This window comes from Rhamphochromis longiceps, linkage group LG19 (genome assembly GCF_057381845.1).
Source record: "Rhamphochromis longiceps isolate RC_006_pf linkage group LG19, R_longiceps_female_GT1.1, whole genome shotgun sequence".
NCBI classification, from domain to species: Eukaryota; Metazoa; Chordata; class Actinopteri; order Cichliformes; family Cichlidae; genus Rhamphochromis; species Rhamphochromis longiceps.
The window spans coordinates 20,610,927-20,631,009 of NC_140575.1; the positions used below are offsets into that span (position 1 = coordinate 20,610,927).

Genomic DNA, 20,083 nt, shown 5'->3' on the forward strand with positions numbered 1-20,083 from the left:
AGGGTAAAGTGGCTTAGGAGACAAGAAAACAAATAAACACACACAAAAAAACAACAACATTCCTCTTTAAATGATCGGGTACACGGACTGGTCTGAAAATGGGTGAAAAGCAGTCCATGATATCCAAAGGAAAAAACTCTTAAAACTATTTCTCAAGTTCACTTTAAAATATTTCAAGAAAATCTGGCTAACCCTTGGAAACAAAATACAAAGAAATATAAAGAAACGTGGCTCAAAGGCTTTTGCACATCACTGTATGCAATGATCATTGTGTCACTTAAGTTGCACTTTTGTATACAAAAAAATATAATCAGCATTCACTTCTAGAAAGTACAAGCGCGAAATGCATTTTCTTCCTTTTGTCAACATTACTGAAAGTTGTAGTGACAGCCGTCGTGGAAAGACGTTACTTTTATTTTGAAATCAAAAATACTTGAACCTGATTGGTGCCTTTCGACGTGACGTCAGGACAGGAAATAGCCACGCAAGCCACTGGAATCATAACATTGCATTTGAAGAGTCTTTACTAACCCTGACATCATGGTTTTAGCTTTTTAATTTAGCTTTTTCTGATGACGGTTATTTCCGTTTATCTCGGAGAAGCGAAAGTTAGAGAAAAACTAAACTATATTTGAGCGCACTGCTAGCAAAACATGTCATTGGCCGCCGCGAAAGCAGCAACAGCAGCAACTAGCGATAGCTAGCAAATGGCTGCTTGGCTGTGATGTTTGTCACTGAGCGAAGTAAGTGTACCACTGTCACTTTTTTTTTTTTTTTACACAGTATCTACTTTAAAATGTGTTTAATTCGCAGTAGTACTCATGCATTTATCCAGCAATAAATAATAGTGGCTGGAAATGAGGCGCAAAAGCAGCTAAATAACGGCCTGGCAGCTAAGAGGTTTCTTCTCATCACCCTAACTTGTGTTTTTGTGTGTTTTCCAGATGACAAGACGACGAGCAAAATAGTTGTGAAGGTGCTGGGGGCTTGTGTCCTGTACAGGGAAACTGTTAGTTAACAGTATGTGACACATTAGCACTCTGCTGACTAAAAAAAGGGGGGTGGGAGTTGGTTTAAATCAAGATGCCTCGTCTGGAAGTGTTGGCCAACGTTGCTCTCAGGGTGCCGAGCATACTGGTGCTAGACCTGCTCTACAAATGTGACATTGAAGGTGTAACGGAGCACCTCAAGGCAAAAAATGAAGACATGCTCTTCAAATACAAGTATGTCATCTGGAACATGTATTACATTGGTAAGTTTCATCAAGTAAGGAGCTGGGAGAATAAGTAAATCTCTCTAATGTTAAGCTCCATGGCTTTTATTTGTGTCTCCTAACAAGAATTACACTGAGTCGCCCTCCTTCAAAAAGCTGTTTGCTTCAGAAGAATGACCTTAGTCTTGGTTTTACTGGAGTTTACTGTGGTGGTCTAAATCAGGGGTGGACATTTAATTTTCCCAAGGGGGCAAATGAGAAAGTGGGACTGTTGTGGAGGGCTGCACTAATAAGCAGAACTCAAATCTACTCAATATTAATTGGGTCATTACATCTTAAATAATCATATTGTTTTTAGAGTATTTTCTGCTTAACCACCTCTGATTTGCCTGAAAATTTTATGGTTTCAAAATGTGAATTTTTATTGCTTTGTATATAAAATATTTTTCTATATGTTTATTTTTTTAACAGGCCCACCCACACACTTTCAGGCCTTTTCTAAAAAAATATTTTTCACTTTGAAATCTGAGCTGGTGTTTGAATATGATATGACTATCTTATTCAAACAGAGTTTTTAGGACTGATACATTAGAGACATGAATGGGTATTGGTTAGTTAAAGTATGTTTTACAAAAAAAAAATAAAGCCACCCTTTAAAAAAATAAATAAATAAAATTCACATGAATAGTTTGTAGTTATATTTACAATAATGTAAAATAAATCATGTGCAGTACTTTTTAACATGAAATTCTTAGTCACAATATTGAAGAAAATTCTATTTTCATTCCGCCTTCATGCTGATTTGAGCAAATCTGAATGAAACCAAATTCTGGTGCTTCCAGTTCATATTTTAATCATAGCTGAGAAAATAATTGTCATAAATAAATGCATATTTTTCATTTTCAAGATCCACTTTTTAGGCATGCACATTGCCCTCGAGGAGTCTGATAATTCAGGTACAGCTTAAAATATACAGAAAGACGTAAAAACAAAACAAGTACCAATAAGATATTTGTGGTCTGACTTCAAAGTGCAAAAAAACGCGCAGGAAGTAGGTCAACCGTTTTTCTTAAAAAAAAAAAAAAAAAAAGAAAGAAAGAAGGAAGGAAAACTTGATAAGTATGTCAAAATTTAAGCTAAAATTTTACAGCTATCATTATATATGTTTGAACTTTGGACTATTATATTTTTTGGCAAATCAGAAATGAATGAGCAGGGGGCCCATGATGATTTGAGAAGGAAAAACCAAGTTTTATCTCTTTATAAGATTATTGTGGCTCTTCACATCAGTCCCAGTTTCCCATGTGGCGCTTGTGAAACATAACTGTCCACCCCTGGTCAAAATGTTACTTCAGATTGCTTTGTCATCTTAAAAGACACAGACTTTATCCAAAGAAAAGCTAATGAAAATTAGAAAACCTACAGAGAATTACCTTTAAAAAAAAAAAAAGTTGAAAATGATCTGCATTTTTAAGTCTTACGTGCATTACTATGTTTTACTGCTTCTCTTGAAAACAAGAAACCAATAAAAAAAATATTGAAAAGGGTCCTGTGAAAAGCAGCATTTGGGTGATTAGAATAACGGAATAATATCACATTTATAAACACTATAAATATTCTTGTTTTTATTCTGTTTCTCTGTTGTGGAATAAGCAGCTGTAGCTGATTAATTATTTCATAATATTTTCTGGGTTGTCATAGTGTGAAGATTTCCTGTGTTTACCTGGCTTGTGTAACTGTAAACTGAATCTGTTTAACTTTTGGACTGTTGGCGGGACATACGAGATTTCAAAACCTTATATTAACAGTTTTTAATCAATGAAATCCTCAATAAAAACTACATAGTTTAAGTCATCGGCATGACTTTAAAAAAAAAAACAGTTAAATATAAACTATTCATGTGGTTTTAGACTCTCTTGAAAGCTTAGTCAGCCTGATGGGGAGAGTCAGCATTGTCAAAATGATAATAGACATTTATAAGTGACAGTATCTTTTCTATTTCATAATATTTGCGTGCTTTTAGCTGTGCATCAAACGCATAAAAACATCACACTCATTCTTCTTTGTCTTCCAGGTCATTTGATAAATATGGTGGTGTTAATCCTTCCATTGAGACACATTGTGACACTCTACCTCCATATTCTCACCGGCCTCCTCCTATACATGGGGCATCAGATTTCCAAGTGAGATCCTTTGGCACTATTGTTGCAATTCCTAGATGTTTGGGGGGTTTTTTGTTTGGTTTTTTCGATTGAATCAGCTTTTTTGACAAAAGGTGTCAGCAATTGCAATGATCCTGCTTTTTTTTTTTTTTTTTTTATAGTACTATGGAAAAGTCACTTATTTACATTTTACTTCCTTTTCCTTCTAAAGAGTTTCTTGTATTTTTAAAGCAGTCTTTAGCAGTAGCTCTCCATGCTTTCTTGAGGTTTTTCAAAGTTTGTTTTTGGACATCGGCTGCTTTACCACTCATTTTTCATTCCTGGTATTTGACCATTTTCAGAGGAATGTGTTTGTTTGTGCCGCCACTTAACGCTGACGTATGAATCATTCAGACATTTAAAAAAGGCACATATGGTTATTGTCAAAGTGTTATTATGGGAACACTTCGTATATCTCAGTATGGTGTGCAGTGTGTTCTTAAAAAAGATGAGGGAACTGGACAAATGATGCAGTAAGTGACAATTTCTAAAAGTCATGTCATTAAGAACTGTACAAAAAGAAATCAAGCAAAGATCTGAAACAGCACCTGTGAGATATAGCATAACCCTTCAATGTACTGTTTTCTGAACTCTCATCAAAAATGGTTTAAGCGGCTGTCAAGAAGCCATTCTTAAGGAAGCAAAACAGGGAGAAAAGGCTTAGGTATGGCACAAGAATGGGACTTTAGTGGCAACGGGTATTATGGAATAATTAGTATGCACAGAGGGAGTCAGTTGAGAGGTAAGCGTCTACAGCCATCTGTGAAATATTCTAGAGACTCTGTCATGGTTTTCAGTCAGTGGTGCTGGAGATCTTGTCAAAATTGATAAAATTGTAACTTGAACCCCCAAAAAAAGTCAACATCCAGAAAAGCTTTGAAATGTCCTCCAAGAAGCCTAGAGAACTATTCCTGAAGACTACTTTAGGAAATGATGAGAAAGCCTGTCTTAGAGTTCAGACTGTTGATGAATAAAGGCAGTCACACCAAATGTTGATTTTTAATGCTCAAATTGTATAAAGTCTGCTGTTGCCTGATATACTGTTTGCACATGTTTAAATAAGCTGCTGCACCTGTTTCCCATTTTTATAGCAAAGTATAAAGACATGAGGGGTAACTCTAAACAAAAGCATGCAGTTTACATGTGATTGTAAAATGATTTTTTTTCTGTTTGGTTTATAGGGATTATGTTCATGAAGAGCTACAGTACGGTTATCAAGGAGCAGTGTATCGTGATTCTTTGGCCTTCAACAGATTTGTCTCTGCAATGACTAGTGAGTACTAAACCATGTATGTAATTAGTTAGAAAGTTCATTAGAAAGCTTTCGATTCCTATAGGCCTACGTTCTAAAAAGGTCTGAAATACATTTTTTGCACGCAGCTATGAATTTTGTTCACTCAAATTTAGCTTTTCTTCGCTCAAAATAAATTTCTCCTGAAAATGCAACACTTGAACCTGCAAAATTTTTTTACGTGCACTCAGAATAGTGTCACAAAAATAACGCCATATGTGAAAACTGGATTATTTAATGTTACATTAAAAGAAATCTGTGAATTAAAGCCACTTCTCATAGCGAACAGTTTATCCAGTTTAGGGCCTGCTGAAGCCTGTCACAGGTGTTACAGATTTAACAAATCAAAGTTCTCCTTAAATTCCTCAAAAACTGTAATCAGTTGTAAAATAATGCAGGAAGCATCTGTTGTATTTACTTTTTAAGGGTTCGCCGTTGTGAAGCTGTACTGTTACTTTCTGCCAGGTCAGATTATTCTCAGCACACTGTGTGCCTTCTTGATGAAGACCAAAAAGGTGTGGTTGTTCTCTGCTCACATGCTCCCCCTGCTGGCTCGACTTTGCGCCACGCCTCATGCCATGCTGCTAACGGTCAACACTTTCTCCATGGGCCTGACTGGAGTGGGAATCGCCGTGTTCCTGCTGTCAAATATCTTTGTGCCATACCGTCTTGCAAGGGCTGCCTACTCTGAGCTGCTTCACCTGGAGGTTCTCTTATTCTGATATTCTAATTTTTTTATTTTTCATATTTCATACTGGACTGTTTTTGTCTTCTGTCGACAAAATCACCTCTTATTTGGTTATTATTAAGTATACTAAACTTCTAAATTATGTTTTTGGTTTTCTTGATTATATACTAGACTGGAAAACAATCAGTTAATGAACAATATAAATGTAAAAATCTGTGGGTTTGTTTTTTTGTTTTGTTTTTTAACATTCCGGACTTTATCGTGTTTCCTTTCCTCAGGTAATTGAGCTGTACAGACTTCTGGGTGTGGGAATCTCTCTGTGGAACCAGTTTGCTGTCCCAGTCCTCTTTAGCGTCTTCTGGTTTATTCTATTCATTGTCCAGCTGTGCTCAGACATCATGTCCGCTGGCACCTCAATAACCCATCATGGGATCATGTTCTTCCTCCTCACAAGGTGTGAAGGTGTTAATTACCTTCCCTTCATTTTGTATATGTTTAATCCTGACAATATGAACATCATCGGTTTCTCATTTGCTTGAATCCTACAGTGTCTCTGAATGTTGTGCAACACCATACTCTCTTTTGGGTCTGACCTTCATGGTGTCCTATCTGGCTCTGGGGCTGCTCAATCTATGCAAGTTTTACCTGGGAGGTTTTGCCGCTGTTCAGAACGAGAATGTCATGCACAGGTAACTGATAATGTAAGCTGTATCTCTGTGCTGTACCTCCTTTATTTTTATTTAATCTTAATTCCTGATCGTTTTTGTTCTCAGAGGTGTGACTGAGGGCGTCACTCTGCTCCTCCTCGCCATTCAGACAGGCCTGTTGGATATGCAAGCACTGCAGCGCACCTTCCTCCTCAGCATCATCCTCTTCATCGTGGTGACCTCAACCCTGCAGTCAATGATAGAAATAACAGATCCAGTTATTCTCGCACTGGGTGCATCACGAAACAGGTAAGAGCAGCAACAGTGTTTTTTCTTTTTTAAGCTTATTCCCGATTTCATTAATTTCTCCTTCATATGTGCTTCTAGGAGTCTGTGGAAACACTTCCGTGGCCTCAGCATGTGTTTGCTTCTCCTGGTTTTCCCAGTGTTTATGGCTTACAAGATCTCCCAGTTCTTCCACATGGATTTCTGGCTCCTCATACTAGTATCCAGCTGCATGCTTACATCCCTTCAGGTAGGAAGTATTTATGTTCTCTCTCTCTCTCTTTTTAGTGTGTTTTAAGTTATGAATACATTCAGGAAGCAATCTTAAATGCAGCTGTGGTAACAGATATTCCAGAAACTGAAATACAGGGTTAGTTTATTTATATGCTTTTAAATCACTGGTGTTAATTACTGTGACATTTAAAACAGGACTACTACTGTTGCCATTTAGTTCCAGTTGTAAATGTGTGTAGTCATGTCCCAGCAATGCAGTGTTGAATGTGAGAAATTTTATGACTTTGGCTCCACCCACTGGAGGTCAGATGTAGTGCATGTCTACATAGTTAATACCTTTTTGTTTGTTTTTTGTGACATCGTCCTGTTTCTGTACACCTGTGCAGTAACACTAATGTGACACCTCCTATAGTCATAAATAGAAAAAGGCATTTAGTAGACAACATAAGGTCACCTTCACAAACTGAAAAACAAAGAAGCTGTTAACATGGCAGAAGCTGTAGATTTATACAGGGAGAGGAGGATGACTGCTGACTTGCACATGTAAAAGACTGACTGTTTATTCCAGGTTACAGGCACTATGCTGATCTACTCCCTCTTCATGGTGGAGCTGTTTCGCAGCGACCCAATTGAGAGCCTGGACGAAGTGATCTACTGGGTGAACGCTGTCAGCCGTGTGTTGGAGTTTGTTGTGGCACTGTGCGTGGTGGCTTATGGCACCTGGGAGTCACTCTTTGGAGAGTGGAGCTGGATGGGTGCCTCCGTCATTATCATCCACTCATATTTTAACGTTTGGCTCAGAGCTCAGTCTGGCTGGAGGAGCTTCCTGCTCAGACAGGAAGCAGCTAAGAAGATCAACTCCCTGCCCAGAGCCACAGCTCAGCAGCTGCAGGAGCACAATGATGTGTGCGCCATCTGCTTTCAGGTCAGTTACCCTTGTAGCTTTTGTTTTTAGAAGATGGTTAAAGCTGAGAACCAACAACATAAGATACTATAAAACCTCAAACCCAGTCCTAATCCTCATTTGGCTGTGAAAATTCATTTTCAAACTCGTGTAGTTTCTGCACAAAATGACACAAAGCATCCAATGAACTTAAGTAGGTGCTTTTTATGTTTTTTACTTATTTTGTTCAATTATCTGACCTGATTTAATTTTTATGTTTTTGGGTTTTTTTTGTTGTTGTGGTTTGTTTGTTTGTTTGTTTGTTTGTTTGTTTGTTTGGTGGTTTGTTTGTTTGTTTGGGGTTATCATGACCTCTGTTTCCTCTAAACCATCACCTCTTTTAGTTGCTGTTCAAGTCTTACACAGAACTATGCTATGAAATAATGAGGGGAAAAAAACCCAACAACATTTAACTCTGTGGAATCACATTTTGTGAGTTTTGGCTTTTGAAAATTGTTCTTCCAAATTTCAGCATTCATGATTTCAAAAAACCCCAAAAACAATTTAATCCAAAAGCAATCATCAGTGATGTAAAATTTGTGCATGTTACACAAAATAATCCATTTAAAAATTCAACAGAAAACCTCAAATCTCAAGTGGCTGACACGCCATGCTTAGGTGTGGTTAATAATTAGACTGTGTGGATTATGTAGCAAGAGGACTGGCAGGCTTTGAGTTGCTAAATGTGCCCTCAGTTCACCTCCATATCAGACACAAAATGCTTTCATGATTACATTATTGATACTTATGAAAATACATAAATGCCTGCTTAATAAAATATACTTAAATTTAGTTGTTTTTTTCTCTGAATACTTTGACTTCCATGGTAAATTAAGGCATTTTTGCTAAAGTTTGCTAAAATTATTTAAACAATATAAAAAGAGTGTTTAATAAAATGATCCCAGATAGAGATGATGATGCATTTTAGTTGTTCAGTGCTGAAGGCCAAAATTAATTTACAGTATCGTTACATTAACATAAAAGTTGTCAGGTTATTGTAGGTGCCTTAGGTTTTACTTATTATAATCAGTGTGTCATTTTGTATTGGGGCATTAATTAAAAGTTGTCATGGGTTGATACTTGATTTTTGACAGTGTTCCCCTTTTGTTGTTATGACTACTACTTTGCATATATAATAGCTGGTGTGTGTGTGTGTGTGTGTGTGTGTGTGTGTGTGTGTGTGTGTGTGTGTGTGTGTGTGTGTGTGTTTTTGAAGTTTGTTAATCCTGTTTTTCCAGTTTGGCATTCAGGACACTTCTTTGGCCTTGAGTTTGTTTTTCTGGTCAAAACAAGTTAATAATATCTCTAGTAGAGATGGACCGATCCGATATTACGTATCGGTATCGGTCCGATACTGACCTAAATTACTGGATCGGATATCGGAGAAAAATAAAAAATGTAATCCGATCCATTAAATATCACGAAAGCACCTCACAAAACTTGCAACACGCCGTAACTCACCTCAGAACGTTAGCACGTCGGAGCAGTATGCATCACGTGATAGAGCGGCTGTGGCATGCGGGACCTGTCGATGGTCTGGATAGCATTTGGAGCTTCGCTAGCAACCCGGCATTTCATCTCCGACAAAGTTATCCCCGAGAGAAGTACAGCAAGTGTGTAAGTCCATCTCTGAATGTTTGTAAAGCATTCCTGCGTTAAGCTTAACAAACGACTGCCTCTTCTTGCTGCTACTTCAATCATGAAACTGCTTAACGATCAGCTGATCGGCTTTTCTGTCGCTAGTCCGTGTCTCTAGTTTGCTTTTGGCCCACTTTGCACCAGAAAGAGGAAACCAGCGGCTGAACAACAGCAGCACGTTTAAGCTTGATCAGCTGTTGTTAGAATGTATTTAATATTACTTTCTACTCGAGGATCTTTTTCTACGTAGCTGACGCTGGTAACTGTGCAGGGGCGGATCTAGCAAAGTTTAGCCAGGGGGGCCGATAGGGCATTAACAGGGAAAAGGGGGCACAAAGACATACTTTTCTTTCTTATTCTCATTTAAAATGTCTAGCTTTTAATAAATAATTATCTGACAGCCAAAGTTTTAATTTGATGCAAAATGAATAGAAGTCCATTACTGTATATAGTAACTATTAAGTCTAATATATATACCCTAGTAAGCTATAGTACTTTTTCCTTTGGGAAGGTACCATCTGTGCAGTCTGCAATTTTGTTGAAGAAAGATGTTGAATCTATTTAATATTTCTTGAAAAATAATTGATTTCTGTGCATTTTTTTTTCACACTGCATCAAATTAAGGTTGATTACGTCGATTAAGCATCATGAGGTGGCGCGTGAGGGGTGGTTCCCTATTTTTTATTTATTTATTTTTGTTGTTGCTGGGAGTTGGAACCCTATTAGTTAGGTTGCTTAATATTTACGCTAAGTACTCTTTAAAATACCAGAATAGGGAGGATGGTGTAGGTTTAAGTTTATTAGATTGATCCGTATTGCTGAACTATGAAATATTTTTTTTTGCATACAGGTATAACAGAATAGCTTTAGTGTAGTTGTTGTTTTAAACTTGAGTATGAACTTATACAAAATGCAGCAAGATATTTAAAAAACAGTTTTGTTGATTAAAAAACACTATATCGGATTCATATCGGTATCGGCAGATATCCAAATTTATGATATCGGTATCGGTATCGGACATAAAAAAGTGGTATCGTGCCATCTCTAATCTCTAGTAGTCAGTAGTTAGTCATCAAGCAAATTCCTACAGAAAATATGTAGCTTGCCATCACCAGTGTGTGAATGTGTGTGTGAATGGGTGGATGACTGGTTGTGTAAAGCGCTTTGGGGTCATTAGGGACTAGAAAAGCGCTATACAAATACAGGCCATTTTACCTGTAAAAGATAAGACTTTATTGACTTTCATGGAAAATGTATTACCTGTGTTAAAGCAGGATAGAAGTAAGCTGATGGGGGACAAGAAAACTATTAAATTGACTGATATTAATGCAAAAATAAATTAGAGGTAAATGAAGAGAAGTCACATGAAAAAATAAACATCTCATAAAGAAATGAAAGGGGGGGGGGGGACCCAACAAAAACAAAGTTTTGTTCATAAGAGGAAGTAGGAGGATGCGAATGCTTAATAATTCCTACACCTGTCTAGCTCTTCTTATATAGATGTTTTGACTATTTATACAACCTAATATTTACACATATGATACAAATAAATATTCCTATCTAATACACAGACTTGTTATATTAATATAAACTTTTATAGTTTGATAATTATGTATCATTTTTCTATGCATTTTGTTTATTTTATTTTTTTAGTTATGTTTTTTGTTTTTTTTGTTTTTTACAGGAAATGAGCTCTGCCGTGATCACATATTGTGGACATTTCTTCCATTCTAACTGCCTCCGCAAATGGCTGTATGTTCAGGAGACGTGCCCCATGTGCCACCAAACGGTACGACCGACACCGCCGGGTCAGAGCCAGGCATCAGCTGACAGCCCGGCCGCCCCACCTCAGAGAGACGCGGAGCCTGATCCAGCTGCACCAGAGGGAGATCAGAAGCTGGATACAGCAACAGTGCAGGAGACACAGAGCAACAGTGTAACTCCTGATGACACTGAGCAGCAGGAGGGAAGGGAAAGCTTTGAGAATGGAGAAAATAGTGAAGCCCATCAGGGTCTTCATTACAGCCCCAGTGGGGACTGTGTTGAATGTGTCCATGCAGTGCGTTCAGGGGACCTTTCAAGTTCTCATACGCCTCAAAATAAAAATCCTCCCAACACGCCCAACCAAGCTGAGGAGAGTGGTAAGGACTCCATACTGCCATCTACCCTGAAAACTGTTACAACAGAGGGCCAGTCTGCCTCTGAACTAGCAGAGGTTGAGGACAGCATTCATTTCAGTCCTAGATGTGATGGGACACCTGAATCATGGAAGCGCTTCAATTCACCAGAGGCAAACAATACAGAGAAAAATCAAGAGGGAATCTCAAGTGGAAAAACACTTGTTGACAGTCCATCATCTGTCCAATCGTGTAATAAAAACTCAGAACTCTGCACTGATCGTGCCCAAAGTTATAAAGGTAGCTGCACATATTCAGACTCAGAAAGCCTCAGAGAGGTTGAACCTGCTCCACAGAGCCTTGAGCTCAGCCTACGTAGAAGCACAGACACCAGTGACTGACTGCCCTGTACCAGTGCCTTGAAGGGTATAAAAGCATAATTCTCAATAATAGGAAATTAAAAACATTTGGCTTCTCTGTGTGAACCAATAGATTGGGGGGGGGGGGGGGGAAATGCCAGACAGTATAATGAATGTGCTTTGGTCTAACAAATAATGTGTATCTCGACTAAATAATGAGATTAAATTGTGTTCGATAAATGTACAACTTTAAAGAAAATGTTAAATAAAGATCATGTTTAATAAAAAAATGTAACTATAAAGCATTGATCTTATATTAGTATTTACTGAATTTTAGCAGGTCACAACTAAAGATGTTTTCTTGGAGAAATCACATTTGTTTTCTTTTCATGTCAGTTTTCTTGCTCAAGGTTGGGTAGCATTTTTGTGAAAGAAATGTGGCAAAGAGAAAAGCTTCAGCAGGTGTCTTTTTATTTATGAATCAGCTGTTTGTACTCACACACACACACACACACACACATATACATATATCTTAGAAATAAGATTAAAAAAAACAAATAAGAATATGTTAATTTAAAGATATGGACATGTTTTTTTGTAGATGACTTGATTTAAAAAACCTCAGAAAGCCTGGGGATCCACTAGATCTATAAACACTGGCTGAGTAACAAAAACTTGAATAAAACACTAGGCTTAATGGCCTAAATTGCATCCGTCTTTTCCTGCTATTGAATGTTAAAATGTCTCCTTTGGAAAAAAACATTACCACAAAGCAATTACCACACAGCCCCCTTGAGGTTCAGAATCTTTTGTTTGGTAATCCAGCGTCGTTATAATTTATTTACTTGGATGAATATGAATACTGCCTGATTTACATTAACGCGATTAAAATTGTACAACTTGTGGTTGAAGCTGTGATCATGTGGGCAACTTTTAATCACTACTTGACAAAAATCCTAAAAAGTGTTCTCGTTTAATTGTGTCTTTCAGTAACTAAAGACTGGCATGTCACGGCTGGTCTCGCATGTATGTTGTTTTTCTTCAGCAGCAGGAACCAATGTGCCATCACAAACGCCCCGTCACTCAGCAGCCGACTGCACCGCCTTCACAACTAAGCTTCAAATACATGTAGACTGACGCTAGTTGGCCAGCGGCACCGACCGAAACCAACAGCAGAAGAGAGCTTTGTCGACCGGGTTACGCCACCTGGCACTCGCACTTATTCGGCATTGATTTTTGGGTTAGGTTTAATCCGATATAAGACGTGTAATTCACGAGGAAAGTGAGCGTTATTGAGGGAGTGTGCAACATTTGACGTTTAACACCGCGCATACGTAGTTTGAGCTTGCTAGCCGGCTAACTCTGCTAGCCAGAGAAAGGAAAAAAGCCGTCGGGTTTGACCTACCGTCAGTTATTTCACCGAGAGCGAAGCATCTCTGTTTCTTCGTTTGGGATCGAAACACCGCCAACTTAGAGAGCAGAACACCAAGACAGGATGGCTCTGAAAAGGATTCACAAGGTAAGATAACGTCGTGAAGGTTGGCTAGCTGTGTAAGCTAGTCCCGCTAGCCTCCCACAATGCAGCGAGCCGCTGTTCTCGAAACAAGGCGGCGAAACATGTTCGAAGATGTGTTAACTTTACAGCTCGTTTTATTTAAAAATGTTAAGGAGACTTTGGTGTGTTTTGACTTGAGTGAATTAATGGTGGTTTTTACTACTTGAATCGGTTAGCACGGGCCAACACGGCTTAATGTTGGGCCGGTCAGCTAACGTTAGCAGTTTCACTTGTAGAGAATGTATGTTTGACGGCGGAAGGAGGCCGCATGAATTTCCCAACACTTCATACCTTTACACGAAGGCACATATGTTTGAAGGTTGCCTAACTGTAATACGAAACTTTTAACCTGATATTCTTTGTACTCGCTAGTAAATTATAAGTCGTTTAGTTATGAATTAAAGCGGCAATAATTCATGTTGGAGGGTCCATGACTCATATCAGTCCCTGAAATCTGTTAGTCAGAGCTGCCTTCATGATACATTTCTTTGGTATGTCATCGTATTTGTTCTTGGTCTGTAATCGTGATTGACAGAAACTGGCAGGAACAGAATGGAGTAACACACTCGAATTGCTGACATCTGGTTTCATTCCTTCACTCTGCTGTTTACGAGAATTTTCTTCCAAGAAAATCAGACACTACTTCTTTGTAAGTTTACGGAAGGCTAGGGTGGGGCTGTGGCCTTCACCTCACTCTAAAATAGTGTATACCCTAAAAATAACACAACACGTGTCATATTATACACGGTATATGCTCGGTTCTCAATAACTTTGCATGGAGTTGAATTTTGAGCATAGTGGCCGGGTGATGAAACCCGAAGTGAGGATGGCGTGAAATATATTAAGCACACACCTGTCAGGTAGCACCCCTCACCACCGCAGTCTCGGTTTCAGCATGTATGTCAATGATGTTAAAAGGCGCTCACGCCTATAGACAGATTTTTGTTTTTTTAGATCACATCTACTCATTTTTTGTTACTTTTGTCTAACTGGTTATTGTTTTTCCTCATAGGAGCTTAACGACCTGGCTCGTGACCCTCCAGCACAGTGCTCAGCTGGCCCAGTGGGTGATGATAGTAAGTGTCCCAAACCTGCTCTTTATTTCATTTCTTTAGTTTCATCAAAAATAAAATGGCAAAAATCTGCAACTAAGGTGATATTATCTAATGTGTCATTTGAGATGTGCAGCCCAAAAAAAGAACAATTTTTCATTTTTGAAATGCTGTCATGTGCTAAACTTTAGCATATTTGCATTTAAAAACATGTCTTAAATATTATAAAACCATTTGGATGTTGATTTAAAGTGGAGAAATTGGTTGCTGCTGCGTTTAGAAAATTTACAGTGGGATATTAAAATTGACTTTGAAACAGGGAAATTGTGTTACTGGGAAGCTATGAGGTCTGTTTGGAAACCTTAGTTCCTGTCAGATCACATACCTGTGACCTTTTCTTGTTTTGTAACTTACTTTCTGTTCTCTGCAGTGTTTCACTGGCAAGCCACAATCATGGGGCCTGTAAGTAGATCTTTTATGACACAGTTGTTGCCCTTGTCAGGTTTATGGCAGCACGGTGCTGAAATTTGGCATTGGAGTAGTGTTCCCGAGTGCTTAAAATGTATTTGTAATAAAGGTTGAAATTTGACTTGATAATGAGTAGCTGTGTGTCTTCTGAAATATGTAAATGGTCCCCCCCCCCCTTTTTTTTTTTCTTTCTCTCTCTCTTTCTTTTTTTTTTTTTTTTCTTTCTCCATCAGAGTGACAGTCCATATCAGGGAGGTGTTTTCTTCTTGACGATTCATTTTCCAACAGACTACCCCTTCAAACCCCCCAAGGTAACTGTGGTTGGACTGGTCAAACCTTAAGCAGAGTTTCCTGTTTTGATAACTTAAATATGGAAATAGTCTGTCGTGCTGTAGGCAGTTGTTAGTATGAAAAAATGTCCTGTTTACAGCATAAAGTATCAACAACAAGGGCCAATTGTTATACTTTAAAATGCTGAACAGCTCTTGAGTGAGGAAGATATCTTCAAAAACACCACATTTATAGTAAATAGGGCCTGGTGATTCTTGCGCCATGAACATTGGCCAGTAGCCTACATGAAGTAATACCTGTCATTCCAGAACTTGACAGTCATGAGCGTCACACGTCAGTGCCTAGTGTCAAAGTTTCTGAGTTGCATAACACGGACATGTTGTTGTCACTATGTTTTGTATAGCTTTTCACAGTGTTTTTGTTTGTTTTTTCTCTCAGGTTGCGTTTACGACAAGAATTTACCACCCAAATATTAACAGTAACGGCAGTATCTGTCTGGATATTCTCAGATCACAATGGTCTCCTGCGCTTACTATTTCTAAAGGTATGAGGACATCTGTTCATTAACACCCAACTTGTATAATTTACTTAGGCCCATATTTTTACCAGGTATTTATTTCCCTGCTTTTTGGATCAGCAAGACCTGTACTAATAATATTTAATGTCTACAGTTTGAGTTTAAAATTTAGAATATGGTAAACCATTTCTTTACCTTAAAATGCTCATATAAATCGTGTAAATAAATTGAAATGTCAAGGGAAATTAAACATTCCCTTTTTTGTGTTTAATTTTTTTTAAAGCCATCTAAAATATAATAAATGTTAAAGAATGCTTAGCATCCATATGTTCCTTGCAGTTCTTCTCTCCATTTGCTCACTCCTATGTGACCCAAACCCCGATGACCCGCTAGTGCCAGAGATCGCACGAATCTACAAAACAGATAGTCAGAAGTAAGTATAAATATGTGTGGAAAAACTAACCTCTAAACATGTGAACTGACCAATTCTGTCTCCAAAAAGGAACATGAGAGTTTTATGGTGCTGTGTTTGCAAGAAGTGTTGCAGTTTCAAAGTTGCTGATTGCATTGATGTCAAATTCACCTTTATCTCTAGGGTATATTATAAAACCTAGTTTTATCCTGTTAGGTACAATAAACTAGCACAGGAGTGGACAGTCAAGTATGCCATGCTTTAGGGTAAGGCCAAGAGCCATCACTGCATCTTGGCTAGTGCTAAGTGATCGGATATGTTGTGATGCTCTGCTCAGTACATAACTAGAGGCTTGGATCTGTTCTAAAGAGTGTGACTAAAATGAGCTGCTTGTACTAATCTTTGTCTCTACGAGCCGAATAACTTATTGACCTTGCACTGCTCTCAGGGTGTGGGTTTGGATTTTTATGTGCACCTTGATTTCCTGCAGTTGCACTCTCCTGCTGGAAATAAACAAGTTAACTGAAAATTTTTGCCTGTGGATATAATGGACACTTGAGTATTGTGGTGTACCGCTAACACAGGGCAGAGGAAAATCAAGATGTAATAGAAAAACCCTTTTAGTGTTCCATGAAACTCTAGTCTGGTAATAAGGAAGCACCTCCTTAACTCCATATAGATAGATAGATAGATAGATAGAGATATTTATTTATTTTTTTTCTTCTTTGTAACCCCACAAGTTTCATTCTTTGGTATGATTTCTAGCATCAACTTGTAGAGACTTGAGGACAATCCCTCAGTTAATCATGGGTTGCCTGCATTTGTCAGTTGCATTGTTCAACAGATGTCACAGCATTGTGGAAAAATGTTCACGGTGATGCATTTAAGGACACTGCAACAGCTGGCTGTCAAAAAAGGCTGAATTCATGAGCTTGATGTCTAAAATTAAGGCAGGGCTGATAAACAAATAAAAAATGTGATATGATGGTTAGGTTTGTTAAGCGCGTTGCTAATTGGCCAGTATTTTCAAACATGTCAAAGGCTTCTATTTTATTTTTTCTCCTTTCTTCCCTTCCCTCTCCCCACACATGAACTCTGGACAGTGTGGAGAAAAATCAGGTTGTCTAAGTTGCCCTTTGTCATGTAGCACACAACAGGAAATGGTCTGCTTCAGATGCATTCTCGCTGCGGAAATACTCAATATGATTTAGACGGCGGTGCTTTGGGGTTGAGCGTGAAGGAGGCAGGACCCGACACCCACTCTATTCTCACATGCGCCCAATTGGACATCACACAGACTTTTACAGGGTTGACAATTTAATGTCTGTTTTGACAATGCGCCCTTTTTTCTTCTTTTTTTTTTTTTTTAAATTCCGTTCTTGCATTTGGCTTCTCAAGGTAATGTCCGAGTTCAGGGCTGCAGTGTGGTGTGAGAAAACTGCTTATGCAACAGTCTGCATCGGAAGTTATATCACCAGCAGTATAACATGTCATGTTTATCAAATGATTTTACTGTACAGGATTATTCCCAAGTGAAGAACAATTTTTAGTATGAGATTAAAATGAATGGATACCAGTTCCCGCTTAGATCAGTGTAAATGTGGTTTGAAAAATGATTCGGAGGATACACTATGGGGGGGATACGAATACAAATTTTAATTCAATGCTGGAACAAGAAATAAAACTTCCTAAAACCGGCGAGAAGCAAAGTAAGCTGAAACCATCCAAATGTAGTGTTAAAGTCCTTTTTATAATAGGATTAATTTAATCTGGGTATGAACATGGATATTGAGAGTAGTAATGATGGCTCGTCTCATCACTCGACAAAGTTCAAAAACAATATTGTTTTTGCATGCACACAGCTGCTAGTTCCAGCATGAAAAGGATTGTATACCCATCCCCCTCCAAAAAAAGTTCTGTTGCTTCAGACTTGGTCTTTTAAACATCTTATCTCTGTGCTAATCTGGACGTGATCAGTTAGGGCGCTAACTTGGCATGGCCTTCAAAAAAAAAAATAGCAGTGTTTTCAGGTGCATGAAGAAATCCTGCTGATATTTTGGGTATGACTTGAAGACAGGAATTTTTGTATTAAATAGGTGAAGTTAATGTTTGCCCCCCTTTTTTCTTTGCAGATACACCAAAATGGCAAAAGAATGGACACAAAAATACGCAATGTGATGGGATCGTTTGGAACGCTGGTGAAAATGTGGTTGCTGGTTCATACTTAAAATTTTGGGATTCTGTTTTACTTTTTCACTTTATTATTATTATTTTTTTTGTTTTTCTTTTGTTTCAATTTTTCTTTTTGGTTAATCAGAGCATTTTACCCCTCCTTTTCCCACCTGCGCGCTCATAAGAAGATAGTGTTTTCTCTCTAGGACTTGTGCCAGTTTCTGTAAAGTTTCGACTCCTGTTTTTATACAGAGTTCAAATTTTAAAAAATGTATATAAATCACGAAAACTATCGTGGTCTATAGACTCGGCTTGAGCATGCACCGGTAAGAGTTTTCAACCCAAAATTGGTGATGATAGTCATTTACTCTGCACACACTTGGTAGAATCTGATGCAGCTGGTCTCCTCATGCTGAGCAGCATCAACCCTACGCTGATCCACTTGTAGACAGGCTGGATCCTCTGGGGTTGATACTTCGTCACAGGCCGGGCTTCTTTGAGCATTTGGGGCAAAGTCTGTGTTTTGCCATTGTTGTAAATTTTGAATTCTCAAATTGGTGGTATTCTGCTGCACTTAAGGAAAAAAAACAAATATAAATCTGTGACAATGAAGAAACTGTTTTGTGGACCCTGTCTGCCTCCAGGGACCGGTGCGATGTCAGTTTGTTCTTCTGATGCATAGTAAATGAAATTTATTATCTGAGGAAAGAAGTGTATCTTATTCCACTATCAAAGTGTGTACAGAGAAGCACAGCAGTATATATCAATGTTAAAGAAACCAATGTAAGAACTTCAATGTTGTATTTTATGCATGTTAATAAAGGTAGGCTATATTATCTGATATGTTTCTGCAAATTAAGTGGATTGTAAGGTTGAACAGTTGGAAAAAATTTGGTTCCCCTCAAAGGCTTTCTACTTTTGTTATTTAGAAGCCAGTAGTTGAGCTCTTAGTTTTACACCCACTCGAACACTGTCTTCTTGTAGCCCTAAAATATGATGCAAAGCTGATGGTTGATAATCAACTTGTCGCTCTGTTTCTTTTTAGTTTCCCTTCAATAAAGTTACTTAAACCATAAAACAACCAGTGTGATGTTTTGTAGTTTTCATTTGAGGCATTTAAAAAAATCCCCTGAACACTGCTAGACTTTGAAGACTATGCTGAAGTCTTGTCTTCAGTAAAACCATCTGTACCATGTTTTAAGTACTGTATTGTGTGTATGTAACTAAGACGCCTCTTGGTGGTGTGTGTGTGTGTGTGTGTGTGTGTGTGTGCGCGCGCGCGCGCGCGCGCGTTTGTCATTTCTTTAACTAGTCTTCAGGAATACCTCATGAGGGACATTAAAGCTCTATGCATGTTTGCTAGTTTTTGTTCCTTCTCTCAGGATAATCCCACATTGCTTCAATAATGACATCTGCGTTCTGGGAGGGCAATCCATTACTGATGGTGCTATAATGGCTTGGTGACTACTCTTCCAGTGAGACCTTTTCTGATGACCCATTAATGAACAATAGATCAACTGAAGGATCATAATTTAAAAGATCCCTGAGTTAGGTGCCTTTTTTTATTTTTTTTATTTTATTTTTTAAATACTTGAATGATTCGTATGTCAGTGTTAAGTGTTTTAACAAAAAAATAGTTTTACAATGACTGAGCTAAGAATGAGTGAAAAGGCAGCAAATGTCCAAAGGAAAACTTCAAAGGACCTTCAGAAAGTCTGGCTCTGGAAATGTAAAGAAACAAAGGGTGACTCAAACTTTTTCACAATACTGTATATTGTAATATGTAATATGCTTAGAAATATTGCCTCCTAAGAGACCTACTAAATATAAAGGTTTTCTCTGACTTCCATTTTGCTTGAGTAGTTTTCCATAATTGCTTACCATGTCGGTAAATGTTGTATACACACCCTTGTGTTTAGAAATGCAAAACACTCCCTTATTTGGTCCCTCTAAAATAAGTACATATGTTTGTTGATTAGGAAATTATGCTTTAAAAAATC

The 20,083-nt window shown here is 38.0% G+C and overlaps 2 protein-coding genes across 3 annotated transcripts; both read left to right on the forward strand.

The window, feature by feature from the left end:
- Nucleotides 1-453: 453 nt before the first annotated feature.
- LOC146646621 (RING finger protein 145) lies at nt 454-12,330 on the forward strand. The gene is made up of 11 exons (XM_085390657.1): nt 454-743; nt 945-1,252; nt 3,288-3,396; nt 4,596-4,687; nt 5,171-5,412; nt 5,672-5,847; nt 5,942-6,082; nt 6,167-6,349; nt 6,428-6,575; nt 7,128-7,484; nt 10,825-12,330. The coding sequence occupies exons 2-11, from the start codon at nt 1,084-1,086 to the stop codon at nt 11,656-11,658; spliced, it is 2,451 nt and encodes an 816-aa protein (XP_085246783.1). The 5' UTR covers nt 454-743; nt 945-1,083; the 3' UTR covers nt 11,659-12,330.
- Nucleotides 12,331-12,699: 369 nt separating this feature from the next.
- Nucleotides 12,700-19,164, forward strand: LOC146646622 (ubiquitin-conjugating enzyme E2 D2-like). Of its 2 annotated transcripts, none has more exons than XM_085390658.1 (7): nt 12,700-13,135; nt 14,184-14,247; nt 14,654-14,685; nt 14,925-15,002; nt 15,421-15,526; nt 15,839-15,932; nt 16,128-16,191. In XM_085390658.1, exons 1-7 carry the CDS (start codon nt 13,112-13,114, stop codon nt 16,174-16,176), a joined length of 447 nt encoding a protein of 148 aa, XP_085246784.1. In that variant the 5' UTR covers nt 12,700-13,111; the 3' UTR covers nt 16,177-16,191. The 2 variants fall into 2 exon arrangements, with proteins under 2 accessions (XP_085246784.1, XP_085246785.1); XM_085390659.1 differs by lacking the exon at nt 16,128-16,191 and adding an exon at nt 18,044-19,164 and having other exon boundaries at nt 12,705-13,135.
- The last annotated feature ends 919 nt before the right edge of the window (nt 19,165-20,083 follow it).

Bases quoted from the DNA above. Each gene is read 5' to 3' on its own strand.
- LOC146646621 (XM_085390657.1), top strand. From the start codon at position 1,084: ATGCCTCGTCTGGAAGTGTTGGCCAACGTTGCTCTCAGGGTGCCGAGC. The intron at 6,083-6,166 runs GTAACTGATAAT...TTTTGTTCTCAG, and splicing joins AACGAGAATGTCATGCACAG to AGGTGTGACTGAGGGCGTCA. The intron at 7,485-10,824 runs GTCAGTTACCCT...TGTTTTTTACAG, and splicing joins TGTGCGCCATCTGCTTTCAG to GAAATGAGCTCTGCCGTGAT.
- LOC146646622 (XM_085390658.1), top strand. From the start codon at position 13,112: ATGGCTCTGAAAAGGATTCACAAG. The intron at 13,136-14,183 runs GTAAGATAACGT...TTTTCCTCATAG, and splicing joins CTCTGAAAAGGATTCACAAG to GAGCTTAACGACCTGGCTCG. The intron at 14,686-14,924 runs GTAAGTAGATCT...TTTCTCCATCAG, and splicing joins AAGCCACAATCATGGGGCCT to AGTGACAGTCCATATCAGGG.